General features: G+C 34.5%; 5 protein-coding genes across 13 annotated transcripts in view; 2 read left to right on the top strand and 3 right to left on the bottom strand.

Moving 5' to 3' along the window:
• Positions 1-6,053, bottom strand: part of LOC117213095 (voltage-dependent T-type calcium channel subunit alpha-1G) — a 110,057-nt gene extending 104,004 nt beyond the window's left edge. For 4 of the 5 annotated variants that reach the window (XM_033458410.1, XM_033458419.1, XM_033458400.1 and 1 more), the window contains exon 1: positions 4,639-5,054. In XM_033458410.1, the coding sequence (XP_033314301.1) occupies positions 4,639-5,054 (416 nt within the window). Of the gene's footprint in view, positions 1-4,638 lie in introns of all 5 variants that reach the window. The other variant, XM_033458438.1, reaches the window with a different exon arrangement.
• A 1,387-nt stretch (positions 6,054-7,440) lies between these two features.
• Positions 7,441-13,348, bottom strand: LOC117213127 (spermatogenesis-associated protein 20). Of its 4 annotated transcripts, none has more exons than XM_033458474.1 (13): positions 13,245-13,348; positions 11,102-11,269; positions 10,491-10,857; positions 10,278-10,421; positions 10,031-10,120; positions 9,681-9,938; positions 9,409-9,588; positions 9,132-9,341; positions 8,856-9,048; positions 8,596-8,764; positions 8,318-8,526; positions 7,828-8,027; positions 7,441-7,737 (listed from the first exon to the last, which is right to left on the bottom strand). In XM_033458474.1, exons 1-13 carry the CDS (start codon positions 13,331-13,333, stop codon positions 7,477-7,479), a joined length of 2,538 nt encoding a protein of 845 aa, XP_033314365.1. In that variant the 5' UTR covers positions 13,334-13,348; the 3' UTR covers positions 7,441-7,476. The 4 variants fall into 4 exon arrangements, with proteins under 4 accessions (XP_033314365.1, XP_033314381.1, XP_033314374.1 ...); XM_033458490.1 differs by lacking the exon at positions 13,245-13,348 and adding an exon at positions 12,773-12,892 and having other exon boundaries at positions 11,102-11,264; XM_033458483.1 differs by lacking the exon at positions 13,245-13,348 and adding an exon at positions 11,726-11,817.
• LOC117213337 (probable protein BRICK1-B) lies at positions 12,647-13,737 on the top strand. Of its 2 annotated transcripts, none has more exons than XM_033458696.1 (3): positions 12,647-13,011; positions 13,384-13,466; positions 13,561-13,737. In XM_033458696.1, the coding sequence occupies exons 1-3, from the start codon at positions 12,891-12,893 to the stop codon at positions 13,585-13,587; spliced, it is 231 nt and encodes a 76-aa protein (XP_033314587.1). In that variant the 5' UTR covers positions 12,647-12,890; the 3' UTR covers positions 13,588-13,737. The 2 variants fall into 2 exon arrangements, with proteins under 2 accessions (XP_033314587.1, XP_033314585.1); XM_033458694.1 differs by having other exon boundaries at positions 12,856-13,026; positions 13,561-13,683.
• On the bottom strand, positions 13,596-14,692 carry LOC117213310. The gene is made up of 3 exons (XM_033458674.1): positions 14,582-14,692; positions 14,094-14,367; positions 13,596-13,947 (listed from the first exon to the last, which is right to left on the bottom strand). Exons 1-3 carry the CDS (start codon positions 14,582-14,584, stop codon positions 13,694-13,696), a joined length of 531 nt encoding a protein of 176 aa, XP_033314565.1. The 5' UTR covers positions 14,585-14,692; the 3' UTR covers positions 13,596-13,693.
• A 304-nt stretch (positions 14,693-14,996) lies between these two features.
• Positions 14,997-16,749, top strand: LOC117213330. The gene is made up of 3 exons (XM_033458689.1): positions 14,997-15,654; positions 15,758-15,872; positions 16,343-16,749. The coding sequence occupies exons 1-3, from the start codon at positions 15,619-15,621 to the stop codon at positions 16,486-16,488; spliced, it is 297 nt and encodes a 98-aa protein (XP_033314580.1). The 5' UTR covers positions 14,997-15,618; the 3' UTR covers positions 16,489-16,749.
• Positions 16,750-17,633: the final 884 nt, after the last annotated feature.

The following is a 17,633-nucleotide window of genomic DNA, read 5'->3' as shown; positions in this document are numbered from 1 at the left end:
TAGACACACGCTTTTCAACGAGGTCGCGATCGCTAACTGGTTAGTCGAAGACGAAACGAATGAACAACAAGTGCGACAAGTTACGTTTCTAGTCTTTTGTGAGACAGCGCTTTTAACTACTTCAGGCTACTGTCAAGCTGATCGATCCGTGTTCATGAATTTTTGTAAAACGGTTAAAGCGAGACGAATGTAACGGACGAAAAATGTTCCCAACTTCGAACGCGGATGATTCGGGTAACATCGTCGGAAAGAAGGACGTATATGCGATGTAATATTTCGCAAAAATTAAACGTTATGACAGTAGAGTAGATATATTCCGATCTATCGTGGCTCACGAAATATATCAAATGGCTTGGGGCTTGCAAAACATAAAATTCGCGCGCTCCTATTTTACAACGGTACAAGTTATATAACAGTAGGCTAAATCGAAAGTAATGTCAATGTTATCGTTTCCGCGTTTTCCAAAGTATATAGGAAAATATTTAACATCCGAAATAGAAATCTCACTTTCGCAAATTAATTTATCCGAAGACGACAAGAACAATGCGAAATTGTAAAGTAGATTTTCGAAAATAGCGTTCGTAATTGTCACTTTTCTACGCGTTCCAATTTATCGAGTTAATCGGCACAGCTTCTAATTGCCAGGACCAGTTCATCCGAACGTTAGTCCGTCGCACATTCGTTGCAACGATGACCGATCGGATAATGCGATTTATAAAACGCTCAATGACGATTTTATTTCACGAAGCGAATATAAAATTAGCATAAAATCCAGAGATCGTTAAAGTGACAAGCTTCTTACGATGCGCTTTTAGCGACTGATCGTTCTTCCTCTTCTTTTCTTTTTTTCTTCGCGTCATCCGTATAAATGACTGCGTCATCTTACTGGCATTGCCATTTCTTCGAAGACGATCAATTAGATCGAGGTCGATCGAGCGATAGACATCGAACCGTTGCATCCGGTTGCAAACGGGAGCACGAGGAAAACCGTGGCAACAGGAAGCTTAGAAACGTCAACGAGCGAGCAAGTAGCTGCGACTGCACCGTGTCTGAATCATTTATCGGACAATAGTGGTATAACGCGATGATTATGCAGACGCGTCGCTGCATCCAATTCGTACTCCTTGCAGGTTGGAATTATACCAAGATGATATCGCGCGAAGTTGAAATTCTAACGTAAACCACGTCTCTGTGAGACGAGCGGAGACGCGAGGCTCTGTCACGTGTTTGCCAATGTTTGCCGGGACGGTGTGTACGACTTTATTGCGTCTGAATTTCCTAGCAAACGACGAGACTCGTTTATACTTTCTGGTGTATTTTTGTTAACTTACGTATACGAGGGAACGATTTTTATTCGCCAGTCGACGACAAAATTCACGACGCAACAAAGAGCAAAATATCAGGAAACAAATTGTTTAGGCCGCTGTCGAGGTAAACGTGAAAGCCACGATTTATCGACTAATAATATCGGTACGTTGACAAGTTATAAATCGTGAAATTGTAGACTCCCTTTTTACGATTCCATGATTTTTTTCACAGACAAGACGGTCGGATAATCCGTGTAATTTCTAACATTCGCTCGTCCAGTTGCACTAGCTCTGCTCGCGCGAACTTGTCGCTATTCTCCTTATCCCAACGTACGATCTGTATTCGAACGAATGTCAGTGACGCCAGGAAGATTCCACGAACGTTGCGGTCTTTGTAAAAGTTATCCTGGAACCTACCGCGCCGATTACACACAACGATATTATACGCAAAGATATATAACCTTCGCCTAAATAAAAGCAAAACCTGATAAGGAAGAGGAAGAAACGAAATTTTTAGCCGAGAAACAGAGGAATCTCGGTTGCGTCGGAGAAACTTTGCATCGTTGGAAAATTGAACGGAAGGAAGGAAATTTTGTCGCAAAAAAACCAGGTCGAGAAGAAATTGCGAGTAAAGAAAAAGGCGCGAAATAGAGTTGCGAGAGGATCGAAGAGAACAGAGCGCTCGCGGTGAAAGGTTCGAAAGGAGGAAAGTGACCATCGACGATGTTAGATTCGAGCGAGAGAAGAAATGGACGCCAGGGGCAGGTAGATAAGCGTTCGTTGAAGGGACAGGCTATATAGTACATAGGGTAGGATAGAGTATAGGTAAAAAGGTACAAGGGAACGTTTGTTCAATTTCTACGGGCAAACGAGAGAGGGATAAAAGCGGTGGAGAATTGCGAAATGCTTGGCCCGCATTCGCAGTAGTTCCAGTCGTCCATTGTCCGCCTGCACAATGGGAATCTTTCTAGCGACGCTTGTTGCTCGGATGCTAGCTGACTAAACTTTGCCCGCCGACCACGTGCGTCCTGCACACCCCGCAATTTCGCGCACAAACAGACACGTATACAAGACGTGTATAACGTTGCAGAGGGAAGAAGGAGGCAGAAATACGTAGAGACAGACGCGTTGGTCGTGTGGTAGTCGGTATCCGTGCAAGCACACTGTGATTCGCCTGGGGATAGGTCAATCAATGACCTATTTAAAACGCCTTCGGTCTGACCTCGCGCACTCTATCTCCTGCCGCTATGGTACGCCGAACCGAGACTCGCAGTTTATGTACGAGTTTAACTTTCCTCATATTCTCGCTTCGATCTCTGTGCCTTCTTTTTTTCCTTGCGAGAACGACGCGTGCTAATGTAGAGAATACCGAAGACTAGTCGACTTCGAAATTAGAAGAGAACTTTATGCGTTGGCTATGTAGGAATTTACGTAGGAATATTTGGTTATAGTTGTTGAATTCATGAAATGGTACAATTATTAAAGGCTGCCTATACTCCGTTTGGAATAAATCCATTTTCTACGATCTTCTCGCGGTCAGCATTTGCCTTCTCCGCCACGTTGCTCTTCTTTTCCTATTAATTAGGATTAGTTGGTTAGATGCAAAACGTATGATATCGCGTATTGCCTATGTATACAGGGTGGTTGGTAATTGGTGGTACAAGCGGAAAGGGGGTGATTCTACGCGAAAAAAGAAGTCGAAAATATGAAATAAAAATTTTTTTTTTTAATTTTTCCATCGAGACAACGATCTACGGTGAAATTCGTTATAACGTACCGCACGCGTACCGAGCGAAAATTCAAAGTTGATTCTCTCGAAAACAAAGCCTCGAACGGAAAATTTTTGTTCTATATTTTCGTCTTCTTTTTTCGCGTAGAATCACCCCCTGTCCGCTTGTACCACCAGTTACCAACCATCCTGTATATATATATGTTGATATAATCGTATTGAAATCGTCTCGTACGATGCAACGACTAATTATAAGACGAAACAGCAGATTTGAATTTGTATCGTACATTTAAAATTTGAAATGCCGTCGAATTTCGCCTAGCCAACACTGTCGTATCGGATAATTTCTATTCTTGGTCGAACGTCATCCGGATGTGTTAAAAAGATGTGCGATCACCTTGTTTGATCTGCGCGTTTGGATCAGCCGTCGATATAACTGCGAAAAAGCCGATGCATTTGGGAAGATCGTACAGGAAACTGACAAAACACAGACGATATTTCATTGAGAAACCACGGCACATATAGAAACATCAGTATCGACGAATGAACGAAACCTTCACGATGAATATATGTTCGAAGTTAATGCTTTGTGTGGCTTTTCGATTTTCTTTTATCTCGAAGCTTAACAGGACTAGCGTGCTATTACGTGTATAGAATAAATCCTACTATAGTGATAATAAAATTGGTACAATAATATAGTGGCTCGTCTCGCCTCGCTTTTTAACGAGTTATTAATTACGATCGAATACGAAGCCGATGTATCCGCGAGATACGAACCATGAGAGAAATAGGAGAAAATTCATTAGATCGAAAAATCTAAGAATAGAACGTATACTGCTTTTTAATCGGCGGAAAAGTAGTAGAAAAAGTCGAGCTGATACTCTTTGGAAATTCTCATCGTAGAATTTCGTAGAACATGGAACGATTAAATAAATTCAATACCGTGTTTTACGTCGAAGAAATAGATCGTAAGATTAATATCAATTAAAATGCCTGAGGTTCTCGTTCTTTCATCACCCTCGAACGACGTAAACGAATAAAATTGAAATAATTTTCCACGCCCGGTTACATCTCATTTCGCATCGATAGAATTGTGCGGAGGAGTCCGGTGATAAATATCCACTGAAATTATATGGCGGGCCCCGACAGAACGCTGAAAGAACGATACAGCAAAACGTGTATGTAAGAATTGAAAATAAAAAGCGAAGCCCGATTCGATCGCTAACCAGCTAACGTTGTAACCGATAAATCTAAACGACACGCAGGAACCCTCGAAATGCTGCAAGTCCGTAATAAAGATGTTTTACGAGCGTGATGGAAAAAAGATGGAGACGTGCTCGTGATATTCGGTGGGAAAGAATTCTTCGGTTGGGCGCCGTGGCTTCGCTTAGAGGATAAAATAAATCCCAAACGAAGCTCTAGCTACGTTCTCGGATGTTACACGGTAGCACGGATAGCGTGCAACGAAACTTACTTATTTCGTCTCGCGGGCTGGAATAATCTTGGACAAAGCGGTTTTCTCACAGGCAAAAGCGGAATAAAAATAACGATATCACCGTTCGGTAAACGACAGACAGTGGTCGTTACGATCCAAAAGGATATGGATTAGTGATGAGCGCCAGACACCAGTTGCGCGGTCGTGTATTCTGGTCGAGGTATCGCATTGCAACCGGCACGAAACCAGGATAGGGTAGCTCGTCGCCATCCACGTCTACCCCGTCGTCTTCTTCGTTCTCGTCTTCCTCTTCGTCGTCTTGATCGTCGTCGTCCTCGTCGTCCTCGTCGTCCTCGTCGTCCTCGTCGTCGTCGTCCTCCTCCTCCTCTTCCTCCTCCTCCTCCCCGTGTTGTCGGTGCGCGATACGTCTATTGGTCGACTGGCCACCCCCATCTTCGTCCTCGTCGTCCTCGAGATCACTGAGTTGGGCAACGTCACTGTCAGAACCTTGCTCGCCATTCCCTGCCCCGGCAGCTTTACTCGCCGGACGATACCGATATCCTTGGGGATAATGCAACGACATGCTGCTTCCCGGCTTCTAGATCTCGTCCAGCGGTCGACACGAGGATGACGAATCGTTCGGGACGAATCGTTTTCAGCGGCAGCCTGACACGAAGATCGTCTGCGCGGGATAATTGCAAATAGATTTGCTGGCAGATTTATCAGCGGGAAGATATTGCCTGAGTTGCGCTGGCGACAACGTAGACGTCGCTGCTCTAAACGACGGGGCCAGGTGGACAGGTAAGAACGACATCGAGGACCCGATGTGTAGTTCGGTCGGTTCTTTCGGCTACCTGCGGTATACCGATACAACGAGCGATACGAAGAACGCGCTTCTCGTACGCTTTACCGGTAGTAACATGCACCGTGCTTTTCGTCACGAATGTCTCGAGATCGAAGAAGCTGCCTCACATCCACTGGCCGCATTTTACGTTGAAGTAGCGACAACGGTGAAATCCAGGTGCGTAACCGTGCGCCTCGCGATGCGCTTGCCCGGTTTCTCTCACCTGCAATTCTCTCTCACCTACGGTTGCCCTGTCGTACGGAGGTCGCAGCTCACCTGCTACCAAGCAAGGTGATCACTCGCGGTCAGTGTCGGCACAACGATTCTTCTTCGAACGATTAACGATCGAAGCTTTTGTTTTCGCGATGACGATGATCGAGAGAGGAACGACGTCGAAGGACGACCGAGGAACCGAGCGATAGAACCACCTGCCGTGTAAAACGTCTGTGTGTTGCGTGTGTGTGTGCGTGTGTGTGTGTGTGTGTGTGTGTGTGAAACGAAGTCCCGAGGGAGACACTTTTTGGCAGCAAGATGGAAAGGCAAAGCGCGTGAGTGGCGCGTGGTACGTCGCGTGGCAGCCCCGTTAAAAACGATCCAGCTTCCCAACCCTTCTTTGGGAACGTAGCATTTAGCCTATTTCTGACTCGATAACTCGATCGCGCGCGACTAACGACCACGAATCGGCCTACCTGAAGAAATTATATCCCTATAAGAACCGCGACCCATATCAAACTGTTGGCGAACGTGCGCGTCGACGGTGCCCGGCGCAGCGTCGACCGGTGACTGAAAAAAACGTCGAACATCCTTGTCGACGGAACGAAACGCATGCGCGACCCTTCCGTCTAGGCGTCCCTCGCTCATCCGCTTCACGACCTTCTGCATCCTCCCTCGAGAAGATCAGCAGATCCTCCTACTCTCCTCCCTCTCTCTCTCTCTCTCTCTCTCTCTTCTTTTCTTTTCTCTCTCGTTGGTTCGTTCGCGGTGACCTCTCCGTGGTCGTAGATAATGTACTCGAACCGCGAAGAAGAAAGGAAGAGATAATCAGAAGCAGGCAAGGAGGCGCAGGCAAGCACAGAAGAAGAGAAGCTGATCTTATAGCTACTCGTCTCGAGATCTTGTCGCTTTGGTTTTCACTGCCGATAAAGTGCCACGCGTGCTCCTTTTTTTTCTTTTCTTCTCCTTTTCGAACAATGCGTTTTATCTCGTAGCTGGTACATGTGACAGACTCGATACCAATTAATAGAAATTCGTTGCAACCGTCGGAGATGACAATCGACGACAGAGAGCGTTGTTTATTATGAATCGTATTTTTTTACGTAGACAAGCAAATACTTGGACGTTGACGAGCCATTGTCGGTATACGATCTTTCAAGGCCTAACTTTAAAGAAGATGAACCGAAACGATCTTAACGACTGAGACGTGCACGTGCAGTGACTGTCCAGATTACAACCTTACCGCTATATTTAAATGTGATCAGTATATTTGTATATCTGTATGTATGTGTGCATTTTCTCTCTTTTTATACGATTATTTATTTGTAGAAAGAATTACGTATGTAAAATATATATATATATTTTTTTTTTTTACGTACATATGTATATATATAGATAGATAGATATAGGGTTGTTAATAGTAAATATCTGATCCTTCTTATTTCAGCTTTCTTCCCGCTTTCTTCTCTTAGCGTGTCTACCAATCTCTCTCTTCCTCTAGTGGTTCATATACCGTGTCTATTTTCGGTTGGAATTCAACGCGAGATTTTGCGGTAGGCACCGTATTATGTATCGTTCCCAACAAAAGTTCGCCAGTAATCAAGAACCGATATATGAAAAATGATTATGGTTTAATTGTAAATATGATATATTTATCATTACCATATTAAATCGTTGGGTGTAGAAATTAAAAATGAGTCGTACGCAATTATTTGTACACATTTATTTTATTCAAAGAAAAAACATTTATATGTACAAGCATGTCCAACAAGTGTTATTCTTAATAATATAACAAATTCCATTGATGCTGCTGCAAATTATGATACAGTACGTACATGTAACTTGAGATTCGTTAAATTGTATTATTTTGCTATTTCTCTACTCTCACCATCAAAAACGATACAGAATCGGCTTTTTTAGTAAACTTAGTTACTAATTAGTAAGGATCTTATTTCTGTTCATCTAGCAATGTTGCTAATTGTTCAGGACTCGTAACAGGCAACGAACACGTGCGATGTTTACATACATATACAGTTGTTCGATTATTCAGAGATTTCATATTTCTGAGATGTTGGTTTTTACGCAATAACACGCTGTTCGTTTCATCGGGATCAATTAAGAGAAGAATCCTGTTGGGTATCAAACGTTTATATATAACGCGAAGTAGCTCATCGGTATCCTTGGCACCTCGTTTTCCAACCACATAAATCTAAAACACGACATATACACGCAATCGTTTCAAAAGCTCATCAAGTTTTTGAAAATTGAATATGCTCGATGCATATAAGTTTGCACGCACTTGCGCTGCATCATCATGGTAGCGTACGAGTGCTGATGTTAGTTGTGGAACCGCAACAGGTCTCTGCATCAGCAAATATCTGAATCCTCCGAACAGACGAGCAGCTTTATCCTTGAATTCGTCACAACCTAAGTAATCTGCCAACCTCAGCAAATTTTCAGCGGCAATCGAGTTACCGGATGGTTCCGCTCCGTCATAAACTATATGTGAAATTATAAATCTTCAAATACATATCTGATCTTTTTCTTCCATTCGTGTTACGACCTAATACTAAACGCAACTATCACAGTCTGATGAACTTAACGACTGGACGTAATGAAACATTGAGCAGGCGCTGCTATAAATATTTGAATTACTTTCAGCTATACCGCAGAATGTTGGTTTCTTTGATTTCATAGCTGAACGCAATCACAACCATCAGACGTATCATATAAAACCATGAAAACTGTAATTGCTAAACTAAGATTATCTTGAAAATACTTAAATATACCTTCTTTAAGCCTGAGAATTATACTTGGATCGCTCGATGTTGTTAAGAAATATCCTCCATTTGTTTCATCCCAAAAATACTGATCTTGAAGATGTTGCAATTTCTCGGCAAATTCCAGCCACTCCTCGTTTAAATCAGATTCGTATAAATCCAACAACCCTTTTATAACAAACGCATAATCGTCTAAAAATCCAGGTATGGGTGTACTCCTAAAAATAATAAATATTAAAATGTACATTATGATACGCCGCGTAATTTAATAGCGATAATATACGTACATTTGTGTAATCGTGCCTTTTTCGTCGCGGTAACAACTATGAAGTAATATATTCTTGGTTTCATCGAAAAGATATTCTTTAATAAATTTTGCGGCATCTGCCGCGTGCTCAATGTATTGTTTATTATTTACTGCCGCTCCCCCAAAAGCTAAACCACTTATCATAAGACCTAAATCCAGGTTGCTTATTAATTTAGCAGTTAAAAAAACATATATTAGCGTAAAGTATATGTAGAAAATATATTGTTCGTAACTCTTTACCATTCCATGATGTAATGATCTTATCGTCTAAGTGAGGCCGCGGCCTTGCAGATCTAACTTTATATAACATGGAACATGCTTCTTTCAAATACATTTTAGTTTCTTCAATTGGAAGATTGAAATATCTAGCAGTTTCTTCAATTTCATTGTATGCTATTAATACATTTTTTTGTCCCATCTCTCCATGTGGATCCTGATAAGTAACAGGTTATCAATTATATATTTAGACATAGAGTAGAAATTAATTATAGAAATAAGATAAAGTATATAGCATACTTGATGCGATTTTACATTTCCTGATTCATTTACATTGAAATGGCGACAAAAAATATCCGAAAGTTTAACATGATTTTCATCAGAAACTTCTTTATTTAGAAGTGATTTAATTTCCACAGCAGACCACACATAAAAAGCACCTTCCTTCTTCGCATGTGTATCGTGCATAGGATAAGAATCTGCATCTTCAGCGCTATAAAACCCACCTTCCTAAAAAAACATAAAATAGATAAATGTTAATGTACATATAATTCTGAAAACAGAGCAAATATAATACCTTGTGACGAAGATCTCTTATTACATATGTAGCGATATCATCAACAATTTCGGCAAAATAATTATCTTTAGTTACAAGATATGCATCTGCATATGATTTCATTAACTGACCCTGATCGTACAACATTTTTTCAAAGTGTGGAACGTGCCACTCGCCGTCTGTAGCATATCTAGAAAAACCCTATTTAAAAATAGTAAACATTATTACAAATTATTTTGGAGCTAACATCGTGAATATTTTGTTTAATAGCTAATTAGGATTAAAATTCTTACCTGACCTACATGATCGTGAATACCACCAAAAGACATTTTTTTTAAAGTGTAAACAGACATATACAAGCAAGGTCGTACAGACTCCACATTGGGTTGACGTGCATACATATGAAATAAAAAATTAAAATTTACTGGCTGTGGAAATTTTGGTGATTGCATGTTATACGTAGAGCCAAACCCACCAAATTTCGGTTCAAATTCATTTACAAGTTGCTGAATACAAATTTTACTACATTCCAATGAAGGTATATCATGTACCTATGTAAAGAAATCATTATTCATTAATAATCACAATTCTTTTACGAAATAGCTTAAACAAGAGTACAACAATTTATTATTTATTAATTTACCTTAAGTGAATCTGGAATTTTAGAAATACTGTGTAAAGTTTCAAGATTGGTAGATCCAATCTCTGTAAGTTTACTTCTGGATTGATTCCACTAAAAAATATGAAATATAAAGAAACCGATATTGATATAACGTATTAATCTAACTATAATATGTCTTAAATTCACTTGAATGGAATATGATTTGTTTATTAAACGCTATGTATTTATACTATATCAAATAATTCTTAAGAACTAAAGATATTTATACCTTTTGGGCAACACTGAGTAAAATTGTCTTAAATCCTGTTTGTCTAAATGTATCTTCTGGAGGAAAATAAGTCCCTCCAACTATAGGTTTTAAATCAGTGGTAAGAAAGACACTCATTGGCCATCCACCATGACCACTTGTTGCCTATGTGAAACGATAGCTTTTAATCTATATCATATTTGTTTAAAATACAATGTAATCACATTTACTTGCTTGTATAAAAGTCATGTATATCCTATCGATATCTGGTCTCTCTTCCTTGTCTACTTTTATATTAATGAAATTCTTATTCATTATTTCAGCAATTTCTTTATTTGTAAAAGATTCTTTTTCCATAACATGACACCAGTGACACGTAGAATAGCCAACAGATAAAAAGATACACTTGTTCTCTTTACTTGCTTTTTCCAATGCTTCGTCACACCATGGATACCAATCAACTGGATTAGTAGCATGCTGTAGTAAATATGGTGACTTTTCTAAACTCAAACGATTCTTTTTTTGTATCGGCATATTTCCTGAATTATTGGTTGATGCCATATTTGCAAATAATGAAACTGTCAGTGATCTTTGGTTTATCCTATAAGATTTAAAATTAGAAAATTAATTATCAATATATTTGACTTTGGTGCATATATTTATAAAACATATAAAAATTGCAAATGGAAGATTTAAAATAAAAGAATAAACAAGGACATGTAAATAATTGTGATATAAATTAATGAACAAAACACTACTTATTTTCATTGACATCGTTTTAATATACTTTTATTAAATGAAAGGTTACTACAAATATTACATGAATGTATGTTTGTGTGTTCTACCTGTTTAATCGCTGTATAGTTAGAGACATGAAACTACGTTGAGATAAATATGATCTTATTCCAAGATTCCGAATCCACCACTTTTTAGATAATAAAGACGTATAGTCAACTATTGACAAAAAACAATATCTTCCCAAAGTCATAACACTCCTTACATAAAATATGTACCTAACAAAAAGTAAAGTTCCGAAAATAAATATGAAAATAAATTCTGCAAATTTCTATATGTAAAATATATAATAAAATATTAAGCATTCATTTTGACATCATAAAATATAAATCCAATTAATTTCATTACTAATCTATCAACATTATTTGTTTAATTTAATTAAATTGCAGAAGATTTTTAACACGTAAACATATTGTGAACTTTTAGATTCTATTTTCAAATAATAGAAACTTTGCATCAATTTTTTCTTATACTCGTTACATTTATACATGAATAGCTATCATTTTCTTCAACAGAATTGGAATCTCACAAAATTTTAATTATTTCATTTATCATCAAAAATTATTTAATTTCAACTCAGGTAAGGTAACTAATGTAACTAACATAATTAAGATTAGAAGCTACTTATTTAGTTTATACCATAAAAATATTTACACAAATTGTATTCAACATACATTAATTTGCATCCTTCCTTACTGTAAAGTCCACCATCGCAGTACATGTAAATACGAATAATGGCGAGTTACTACTAAGGTGCTATATATCTGGTGCTTCATACTATACATAAAATGCATTTATAAACTGTACATATCCGAAAAGAAAGTATTATTATTATAATAAAATACATACTATTAACTACAAAATATATTTATTTCTTAGCTTAATATATATTAGCTCAAAATAGCTCAAAATATATTAATTTTGTAGCTTAAACATTTCATTCAAATAATAATAAAAAATATTGCAATATAAAATTATGAAATATGTACGAAATATTTTTTGCGATTATTATTATATACAGATACATTTACGGAAATAACAGATAATTTTTGATATACGATAGTTGCTTACAAATAAATGATATAGCTATATTCTTATACCACAAGAAAAAATGATGGAATATTATTTTATAAATTAATATTTAAATATCGTACATAAAAGTTACAATTAAAGTTTCAGATAACAAACGCAAGAAAAACGAACATATAGAAAATATAAAAGTAAATTATCTAGGATTATGTACATGCAGAAAAAAAACTTTCTCTCTAATATAAATATATATATCACGTTTAAGCGTTAAATCCAAGATATTCAATTATTTAAGCAAAATTGTGTAATTTATTATTGACATATGACTCGAATCTAGTGACTTCCTTTTTTATATATTCGAATATATCTAATATTTACAATTCTATTTAGCTATTTGTAGTGAATGACATTGTAATCAAAAGGAATACATTAAGCTTAACTAAACTAGAGTAAGCTAAATTAATCTAGATTAATCTAAAATTGTAATGAATTTTTAGAAAAATATTATTAAAACTTCGGAACACTTCTTAAAAACAATATAAATGTAATTGAATGAATTTGTTACAAAATATGTTTATATATATTATCTGAAAATGTATGTATACATATTGGTTCATTATTTCATTCACTTATGGCAAATCAGTAAAAAGCGCGTTTTGCGTTAGTTATATATGTATACATAAATGTATCTAAATACCTTGACTATGAAAAATGTAATAACTACTGTTCATTATTTAAGTCTATAACGAACGTATAATGTAATATCAGATAACATTAATTAATTTCTTCAAACATCGCAATACTTCAAATATGGCTGCCGTACATCGGGAGGCTATCCAAAAACAGATTCAACAAGACTGGGCAAATCGAGAATACATCGAAGTTATAACTGGTAGCATCAAAAAGATAACTGACTTTCTCAATTCCTTTGGTAATTATTTAAAAGGTTATTGAATAATATTCATTCATGTGGAATATTTTACAAAAATATTTTATAGAAAATTATAAACTATTTTATATCGTGATCAAAGAAATCATTTGTTTTGTACTTCTAAACTAAAAACCATTGATTTTATCAAGCAATTGCATTTGGATACATCCATAACTAGATTGCTTTCTTACTTACATAGAGTATAGGTACATGTTTTGACAATTCTGACTTACATGAATCTTTTCATAACCTTATTGCTTCCTCTTTTATCATTTTCTTGAATTACTAAAATCCACAAAGACGCTTTAAATAAAATTAACATTGTATGAAGCTTACTTTATTACTTACAATCAATTAACTTTATTGTGTTAGATATGTCTTGCAGATCAAGAATAGCTGTTCTCAACGAAAAACTTACAACTCTAGAAAGAAGAATCGAATATCTGGAAGCATGTGTAAGTTACCATTTATAATTTGGATCAATTATGATTTGCACGTTATGAAAAATATATGACATGTATTATATTTTCTACAATTATTATTTTCCAGGTCACAAAAGGGGAAACATTAACCTAAATTAATCATAGTTTAGGATTTTTGTATTTATTGAAATTATATATGAATAAATATACAATAAATGTGACTACAATAAACTATATGTTATATTCAGTTTATCATTGCTTTACTTGGAAGGAACTGTAAATAGATTATATGATTCACGCTTAACATAGTGTTCTGATGGCTTTTTTTGCCACTCATCAATGTAAAGACCCCTTGATTGCACTCCATAAAGCAGAGTGTCCTTAAGATTCAATCTACTCTTAGTTACATAAAAATCACGTACCACTGCATAGAAAGGTATAGTAACAAAATATAGAAATGCCACAGTATGTCCCAAAGGCATGAATTTTCGAAGCACCGGAAAAGTACAATATACTGCAAAAAATATTGTTATTTTAAAATATTGTCTATTATTAATAAGGATTTTTACATTATTTTTATTTCATGTTATAAATTATAAAACAATCATGTAAAATAATTTCATTTAGTAATAATGTATTATAGAAGAAGACTTCCCTCACCTCCCATTAGATTATTAAATGGACCTTCTGTTCCCCTTATTTGTCTTGTTATATAACTACCAGCAAGATAGTAAAAAGTTAAACCACACAAAGGAAATGTAACATATGCCATTCTTCCAAACGTAGCAGGGGTCTCCAATATACCTTTTGAAGCTTGAAGTGCTATTCCACCACAAATGCCCGCTGCCAGGGGTATTTTCATTCCTAGCACAAGCAAAGAAACTGGATTGTCACCCTCTTTACCCCACAGGTCTGTTATATCTCTCTTCAAATCCTAAAGTGAAATTATTTTGTTTTACATTCAATTCATGTAATCATCTTAGACAAATTATAGAGACAAATTTTTAGATTTTATTTAATAATACATTTTAAATCGAATCATTGATTTGCAAATCACTGTTTTAATATACAAATGTGCACAAATGTTTCCAAGTATTACAAGTAAAGATTCTCTGATGAAAAATTAGAAATAGAAATTATAAATATACCATAATATAATATTAATTATTGTACGAAGCAAAATTTGACATCTATATTTGACACGCTATTGTACTTCAGTGCCGCCTTTGATTGGTTATATGAAACAAGCTATATGCCTTTCTATTTCTCCATTACGTGGCATGAAGAACTTTTATAATAGATTTGCATAGCTACAGCTATGTTATTTAACTAGTTATGTTTAATTCTCTTTAAATTAAATAATAAACTAAAATTAAAACTACGTTTAATTCTGGCAAATTTTTTAATATATCAAAGAGACGGCACTTGAAATGAAAAGAATTTTGTATTTCCTCCGCAAAGCTGTGACACTACCGCATGAATTTGATTGAAATACCTACCCTAATATCGTTACACATGTAAAACTACCTTTACAATATGCGCACTGTTAAGTGGCTTCTTGCAGTGTAAATTTTAACGCGGTAAAAATTAATTGCACAGCTGGGTAGCCGAGGCAACGACCAAAAGGAATTTGATAAGAGATTTATTGATTAAATGACAGAATTATTACTGGTTACTTAATAGGATGTGTAACATTTCCTGCTCATTTTTAAATGACCTAAATGACTAAATTGTCCAATTTCAAATTTCACGAACACGAGCAGAATGCTTTTACACTCCACGCATAATAAATCAGCCTGAAATTCCCCAAATTTCTGAATGACCACGTAAAAATACAACGCAAATTAGTTTTTGTAAATGGAACTATTGTCAGTAGACAATATCATAACATCAATATCAAAACACGTTCAAAATACGTTATCATTTGACATATGTATTAGATAAAATCAACTTAAAATAGAAAAGTTCGAAATATTTTTACATGAAATATGTTTACAATTTAATAGCCTCCTTAAAAGCAAATACAACTTATTTTTAGCAACTGTGCACATATAATTGAATATGGCGATGTTACTAACGGTAGTGAACGTTGACGCATTTTAGTTTCAATACGTCGTTATATAAATATAAAGGATTTTTATTTGTCAAAGAGATATAGAAAAATTATTAATATTATTAGAAGAAAATGTTACGTTTAAATTTAAACGACTTGTTAAAGCAGGTATAGTGCTAAGTTTTCTCAAAATGTAACCTATTATAAAAAACAAACATTTTAGTTATTTGCGTTCAATCAACAAATCATTAAAAGATACTAATTATTTCAGAAACAGAATTTAATATTATTAAGGTATTTAAGCTCACGAGCAAAGAGTAGCACATTGAAGATTAAACCAAATGTTGCAGGACTCAGTGAGAAATGTTGTAAAATTCCAAATACACGTAAGACAGATATATTTAATAATATATGTTATTATAATTTATCATTATATATTTTAATAAAATAAAATTATTATTATAAATTATTATAATTATTATATTTAATAACTATTATAATATAAAGCAACGTGAAAATTTTTCTTTATGCTCTTAAAGTATAAGATTTTTTCCTTCAAATGAAAGGAAAAAATCTTCATCTTTAAATGAAAAACAAAGTAAAAAATTCAACACATTGGATAATTCAGTAAATAAATATCATTTTGCAAAAAGTTTAGTCACCCAAAGATATAAATGAAATTAATAGATTAGTGTCTCAGTAAATGCAAATATATAATTGCTCCTTAAATATTTATAAATTCACATAGGTGTATTTTTAAGATGATTAATAATTTTTATAGGTTTTACATTAAGAATTAGTTATATTTTCAGTATTTTTGTTCATATTATATCGTTTTTTAAATTTTACTTTTCAGCTGTTGGACCTCGTGCTGCTAAAGATAAAGAATATAAAAATCCAGAGTATTTTTGTTATCATATAGACACTTTCGGAGAAGCAGAAGTGGAATTAGCAAAATATAGATTACCAGCTCCTTCTAATAGAATACCTTTCAATAAATAGTTTTTATGATCACGTTTGTCTTCATAGAAAATTTTGTAGCAACCAACATAGTGTAGTAAATAAATAATATTTAAAAAGGAATATTGCAAAATTTCGAATTTTTTTATGGAAACAAGTAAATAAAATTAAACAAAGAATAATTATACAATCATCTTACACGAGAACCTATAGGATGCTTTAAAAACAGTACACACACACACACACACATGTATATATATAGTATTGTAATAACATAAAGTAAAATATATTTATAAAAGATTATATTTCATTCATTTTGACTGTTTAAACCACTTTAAGCAATTATATGCACTATCTTTATGAAAAAAAAAATTAGTTTACATTTAAAAAAAAAATATATAACTATATTTAAAGTAAAAAATAATAAATGACAATAAAGTAATCTTGTTAATTACATAAATCTGTCTGAAATTTCCAATTTTCTCAAATTAAGAGTAGAGATTTAACATAACGGAAAGACATTTGTGATATATGTATCATAATTATACGTGAAAAAATTAAATTAAAAATATGAGATAACATTTCTCCATACAAAGTTTTATTTCCAAATAAATCGTATACAATAAAATAAATGATATACATGTGCAATTACAAGTTGTACGAACTTCAAGTCATGTACACCTCAGTTTAAAACATGTTGTTATAAATTATTTATAATTTGATAATTATTATTATTTAAAATTAGTAAATTTTTCATATAGAGAGAGATTTATATCTTATATAACTTAATCTTTTTTCTGGTGCGAAACATGCATTATTCTATAATACTTTTGAAGGTTAAATAAACAAATTAAATTGTTTAAAGGTTAAATATAGGAGATACGATTTCAAATATCCTTTTCTATTACAGATCTTTTAATATTATAGAAAAATATAATTTTTATAAAGGCAATATTAAAATAGATATGTATTATAATATGTTGCCATCTTTAAACATACTATATGATTATTGTAATTTAAATTCAAAGAAACATGTATAAATACATAATGATTTTTATTACATTGCACAATACATATTATTATATTTTACATATATCTTCAGCTATGTAGAAATATATTTTATTTACGTCGAATGTACGATCCATAATTTTAATCTTCCTCTGATGCCTTTTTGAAATAAGAATTCG

This window comes from Bombus bifarius, unplaced genomic scaffold (assembly GCF_011952205.1).
Source record: "Bombus bifarius isolate JDL3187 unplaced genomic scaffold, Bbif_JDL3187 scf7180000007970, whole genome shotgun sequence".
Taxonomy (NCBI): Eukaryota; Metazoa; Arthropoda; class Insecta; order Hymenoptera; family Apidae; genus Bombus; species Bombus bifarius.
This window is presented reverse-complemented; position numbering and strand designations above follow the sequence as displayed.

Coding starts and splice junctions, on each gene's coding strand:
- LOC117213330 (XM_033458689.1), top strand. CDS start 15,619: ATGTTACGTTTAAATTTAAACGACTTGTTAAAGCAG. Junction 15,655..15,757: donor TAAACGACTTGTTAAAGCAG/GTATAGTGCTAA, acceptor TAATTATTTCAG/AAACAGAATTTAATATTATT. Junction 15,873..16,342: donor TTGTAAAATTCCAAATACAC/GTAAGACAGATA, acceptor TTTACTTTTCAG/CTGTTGGACCTCGTGCTGCT.
- LOC117213310 (XM_033458674.1), bottom strand. Junction 13,948..14,093: donor ATTTAATAATCTAATGGGAG/GTGAGGGAAGTC, acceptor TATTTTTTGCAG/TATATTGTACTTTTCCGGTG.
- LOC117213127 (XM_033458474.1), bottom strand. CDS start 13,333: ATGTTAATTTTATTTAAAGCGTCTTTGTGGATTTTAGTAATTCAAGAA. Junction 9,939..10,030: donor AAATTCCAGATTCACTTAAG/GTAAATTAATAA, acceptor TTCTTTACATAG/GTACATGATATACCTTCATT. Junction 9,342..9,408: donor TAAGAGATCTTCGTCACAAG/GTATTATATTTG, acceptor ATGTTTTTTTAG/GAAGGTGGGTTTTATAGCGC.
- LOC117213337 (XM_033458694.1), top strand. CDS start 12,891: ATGGCTGCCGTACATCGGGAGGCTATCCAAAAACAGATTCAACAAGAC. Junction 13,027..13,383: donor CTTTGGTAATTATTTAAAAG/GTTATTGAATAA, acceptor TTATTGTGTTAG/ATATGTCTTGCAGATCAAGA. Junction 13,467..13,560: donor TCGAATATCTGGAAGCATGT/GTAAGTTACCAT, acceptor ATTATTTTCCAG/GTCACAAAAGGGGAAACATT.